The 5,232-nt window shown below is 49.5% G+C and overlaps 1 protein-coding gene across 1 annotated transcript in view; it reads right to left on the minus strand.

Annotated features, from left to right (window-relative positions):
* Positions 1–2,640: 2,640 nt before the first annotated feature.
* Marco (macrophage receptor with collagenous structure) overlaps positions 2,641–5,232 on the minus strand; it is a 40,607-nt gene continuing 38,015 nt past the window's right edge. Inside the window, exons 15-17 of the mRNA XM_023709669.1 lie at positions 4,979–5,032; positions 4,080–4,256; positions 2,641–2,931 (exon numbers count right to left, since the gene is read on the minus strand). Of these exons, the coding sequence (XP_023565437.1) occupies positions 2,801–2,931; positions 4,080–4,256; positions 4,979–5,032 (362 nt within the window). The 3' untranslated portion in view covers positions 2,641–2,800. The remainder of the gene's footprint in view (positions 2,932–4,079; positions 4,257–4,978; positions 5,033–5,232) is intronic.

The following is a 5,232-nucleotide window of genomic DNA, read 5'->3' on the forward strand; positions in this document are numbered from 1 at the left end:
AGGAGAGAGGCCTGCACTCCAAGGATAGCTGGTGGCTCAAGGACAGAGTCCAAAGCCGCGAGCAGGAAGCACAGGGTGTGGCCTGGCCACAGCCTTGTCTGGGAGTCGGGTGGCCACAGCAGGAAAGACAGTTCCTTTTGTGCAGAGACTTTCTGGACTGTTTGCTCCTGTGCAATGAACAGTGGTGTGTGTGTGTGTGTGTGTGTGTGTGTGTGTGTGTGTGTGTGTGTGAGAGAGAGAGAGAGAGAGAGAGAGAGAGAGAGAGAGAGAGAGAGGCAGATCTTGTAGAAGAGTAGGTAGTAGAAGTGTTCTAGAAGAATTGTGGTCATGGCTTCACTTAGCATGTTATCCTCCCCTCTTCCCATTAGAAATAGTGCAGTGGATGTTTTACTTTTCTCTCTGGGGATTAAAATAAACAAACAAAAAATTTCTATGTGTTGTGGAGGTTCTTCAATGCATGGACTTAGTTTATTTAGGAAACTGGCCTGGTTTCCTGCTGTACTCACCTCAAATTTTGACTTCAACCCCTGCAAGTTTTGTTAGTCCTTTATTACCTACCCTCTTCTCCCTGCCACAGCACCTTTACCCATGCAATTCTTCTGACTAGGACCTTTCCCTCCTCTCGTCATCTGCTTAGCCCCTGACCTTCCCTGTTGTAGTGACCAAATCCCTTACATGTTCCCATTGTATCATCTCCCCTGCATTTGTCACATTCATTAGTAATTGTTTGGTTATTTGGCTTCTTCCCTACCCTAAGATCTCCAAGTGTTGACAGCAAGTCCCCGTGAATGCCCTTAGCAAGTACCTGATATGAACTGGTGCTTTCTTAAGGACAACCTGGGGGATGTACCCCTGTAATCTCAGAACTCTCGAAAGCTGAGGCAGAAACATCTCAAATTCAGGCCAAGTCTGGGCAAACTTAGGAAGACCCTATCTCACAATAAAGAGTAAAAGTAGCTGGGGGTACAGTGCAGTTAGATGACCTGGGGTTCAGTTTCCAGTAACACACACACACACACACACACACACACACACACACACACGGAGCAACAAAGAAGAACCTATAAAAACACTGAGCCCAGGCTTGGTAGAGCTCAGTGTAGGTCCTGCCCCACTCATTCAATAGCGAGATGTCATCAAGAACGAGCTCTAGAGCGTGCAGTAGTTAGGGATTCAGGGTTTGGCATTCTTGTCCAGGCCTAGGGACATGTCAGCATCCCTTGGGATGAGAAAGTGGTTTGTTAACCCAGGAGGAGCTGGTACCAGGCACCATCTCTCATTCTTGGAGAAGGAAATGAGCCTGGGGGATCTGGACCTAAAACAGCGGGGAGACCCCTCCCTCTCCAGGTGCCTCCTTGCTTCCCTCTGTCAGCCGCACAAGTTCTTCTCGGATGCTTGATGGACCTCCCTTCATCAGAGCCAGCGTCAGTTAAGCCACACCACGCTTGGCGACTGAGATGATAAATGAAAAACCTCAGAAACTTTTCTTTTTCCAAGTCTGTTTTCCTGACTCTATCTTCTCAAAGAGGCTCAGGAAGTCAGCGCTGAGAGTGGAAAGGCGGAGCTCACATTGTTTCAGGCAGTGCCCGCCCTTTCCTTCCCTTGGGCAGAAGCCTCTTAGAACAGATAACAGTGTTGAGAGACAGTGGGTGCTGACAAGATGTATGAAGTACGTATTTGGAAAAATGTGATGAACCCAGGAATCCTCAGTATGGCTCAAAATCACTTCCTTCCTCTCTGATCTATCATTTTCCCATTCACGTGCCCAGAAAAGGAACACGATTGTACAGCCTTTAGTCAAACTAAGGTAGCGGCTTTCCAGTCCCCTCCAACTCCAGCAGCTGGAGGGCTAAAGTACCCCTCCTCCCCGCAATCTGGCTGAGGTGCTGGGGTCTTGTAGCTTCAACTTCTGAAGTACATTTGTGTCCTGTGTGGCTGGATCTCTAGAGCCCTGAGGTGATCCGCTGAGGCTCACGCTCTTACCTTGTGCCTGGGGTGCACAGCAATGGCCAGAAATACCTGTCGCTCCACCCTCAGCCCTTCCTAGGCCCTGACCTTGGCTCTGCCATTTGAAGTGAAGTCGAAAGGGAACAGTGACACTGTGGGAGTCCCTTCCCCCAAACTATCCCAGAGCGAACAGTGCGGATGGGGGATCATGGGAGAACATGGACATAGCAGAGAGGCCCTAGGTCACTCAGACGGACTGCATAGCTTACCTACTTGGCTTAACTCCATCATTTATTCCATAAACATTCCTGAGACATTCCTGGGGTACGCACAGCAGGCAAAAGCCCAAGGAATTAGTTATGGGCCTTGCACCCTACTGAGAACTCATCTCCAGGCTGAGAGGGGTAATTCAATCTATCCTGCAACCTGGTGCCACCTGAAGCCACCCTTGTCATTTGCTGCCAGCCCTTACTTCAAGAGATGCCAAGTGACTGAAGGGAAGCTCACAGCTAACTGTGGTCACAGGTGACCTTCCCATTTCCCCATCAGGCCCTCTGCCCGCACTGCTCCCCTGGCCCACAGGCGGAGGCTGTCCCTGAGAGCATGGGCATGGGAGAATTCAGTGAACTGGTACACCACTGAGTGGGGACATGGATACAGGGTGGGAGCTGCCTGCTCAGTGACGTTCAGCTCTAGCCAGTGATGCTGGCTGGCAGCACTTTGATTTTTATTAATGACCTTCTCCAGTGCCTGCTCAGCCAGTTCCAGGGAACCCTCACAGCATCCTTTCCTTCCTATTGTGTGTGAGCCCAAGGCCACTTGGGGGACAGAGTGTGACTTCAGGGCTTCAAGATCAGCTGCACTCCACGCCTGCATCCTCACTGTGGTTGCAGTTGTGAGAGCCCCAGGTTCTCTTTCTGCAGCTCCATAGGGAAGACTCTGTCCCCTCGCAAGCAACATCATCCAGCCAGATCTTCCCAGTGCCTTGAGATGGAGGAAGCAAGGGAGAGAACAGATTCAGGTTAAGGTCAAAGCAAAGCAGCTTCCACCTGGGGCAGACTGACAATGCTAAGGGATCCTTTGGTGTCTGAGGACTCTAGTGTCACCCAAGAGAAGGACTCTGGTGCCACCCACGAGAAGAGCTATTTTAATGCTCAATGTACATATACTGAACTCTTGGCCTAGAAGGGCTCCAGTCTCCTTTCTTCCTTGCTAGTTCATTGCTGTATCCTTTTCTTAAATGCCTTTTAAGGTATTTGCATCTTTGTCAAATCCTTTTTTTTTTCTCATACAATTGAAATAAGTTAGGTTATTTGGTTATTCATTTACACTAGCATGTGACTTTATACGTGCTTAAATATACAAAGAAAATGTGTGCTTAGAATTTTAGTCCAACTGGCTCCAAATTTAAAAGAAAGTTTGCACTAAGATGGGTAAGGGCAGAGTGCATTTGGGGTAGATACAGTGGAAAATGGTCTAGTGTGCATGTGGGGGGTCAGATCTGGCCAAGAGAAGGCCCAGGTGGGAGTTAAGTTCTTTGCTGAAGGTTTGAACTTTGGTTGGGGAAAAAAAGACATAAACTGAGCTGACTGCTGGCAACCCCAGGTCATGTTCCTCAGACTGGTCTTGCCTGCTCCAGTTTGTTTTGTGTTCTCTTCCAGCCCTGCCCCCTCTTGGCTGTCTTGAATATGGAACCCAGGGCCTCATGCATGCTAGCAAAGCTCTGCCACCAAGCTACAACCCCAGCCTTCCCCTGTGTTCTTAAAGATGATCATAGCCAAGACTGGGTCAGTCCAGACTTCGGGCTGGAGACAGCTACAGTGAGTCACCTGCCCTCTGTTCCCTCCTTCCATACAGAAAGACATCCAAGTGGAATTCTAAATGCAGGATTGGACAAGCACTGGGCAGGCCAGCCCAGCTGTGGCCCCACAACGCCTTCACTGGCATAAGAGGACATCTCTGTTGGGGTGGTCAAGTGAGAAGGAGGTGGAGTCCAGAGCCCTGAACTGCAGCACTTTTCAGGTGTGAATCAACACTTTTAACCCAAACCACACTGAGTCACTGACAACCACAGGTGTCAAGATACCGCTCCAGCACCTTCTGCGTACATGTCTAGGGGACGATGCACTTACCACCTCCGTAAGAGCCTAGTGCTCTTCCCCTGCTGTAGCCCAGCATGCGGCAGAAGACAGTGGCATCAGAGTTATCCCAGTCATCGTCACAAATCGTCCCCCAGATGTCATCATAGAAAACTTCAGCCCGGCCTCTACTGCTACTGCCAATAATTCTGACGGATGAGGCGTAAGAGCCTGGGTGAAAAAAGACAGATGGGGAAGATGCTGACACCCAAGGGCCTCTGTTAATGCAGCTCCCCCTGTTCTGGATCTACAGAGTCCTCCTGCATGTTTGTCACCAGAGCCTGGAGGAAGGAACCCTACTTTTTGGCCCCGACACAACCTGGCACCCTCCACCCCTGCACATGCTTGGGCCTGCCAGTCCTCTAGACTACATTTTTAAAAACATGTATTTGGTACAGGGTCTCACTATGAAGCTAGGACTCATAGTGAGCCTCCTGTTTGCAGCCTCCCTGTGCTGGGATTACAGGCGTGCACCACCATGCCTGGTCTCAGTGGCTGGCTCAGCACACACGGGGGCAGGGCTGACATGGTCCAGATCATATTTAGTCATCTGTTGTGGAGGGAAAAGGAGAGTTAAGTAAATGGAAGTAAGGAAAGTATGGAAAGAGATGAAGGGAGGAAGCGATGGAAGAGGGGGAAGCAGGGAGCAGGAAGGAAAGAGGGGAGGAAGGAAGGAAAAGAGAAAGGGAAAGAAGGAGGGAGGGAGGTGTGCTGCTCCCTGTGCCTACGTACCTATCCTGGACAGGCTTTTCCAAGAGAAGAGTCTGCCAGCTTTTCCTCAAGGTGAAGAATATCCTTGAGAACCAAGCTCTCTCCCCACCAACACATCCATAATTTTCCAATAGTTAATTGACTCCAAAGCATACATTAAAAGGAATAGAAAGTTCAGTTACCTTTTTCACCTCTTTGTCCTTGTTCTCCTTTTTGTCCTTTCTGCCCAGAAGATCCTATTGTGAGGAGAATATGAGAACTTGTACTGTAACGTCATGTACCTCGGTAGTGTCCCAAATTTTCTGATCAAGAAGATTATGGGGCCAAAAAGGAAAGTGATCAATGACGTAGAGTGTGCCTAAGGAGAGTCACATGGGGAGAAGACACTCTCTCAGGCTTTCACAGAGAGCACATTGGCCAAGCAATGGCCGTGACT

This window comes from Octodon degus, unplaced genomic scaffold (genome assembly GCF_000260255.1).
Source record: "Octodon degus isolate 3935 unplaced genomic scaffold, OctDeg1.0 scaffold00014, whole genome shotgun sequence".
Classification (NCBI taxonomy): Eukaryota; Metazoa; Chordata; class Mammalia; order Rodentia; family Octodontidae; genus Octodon; species Octodon degus.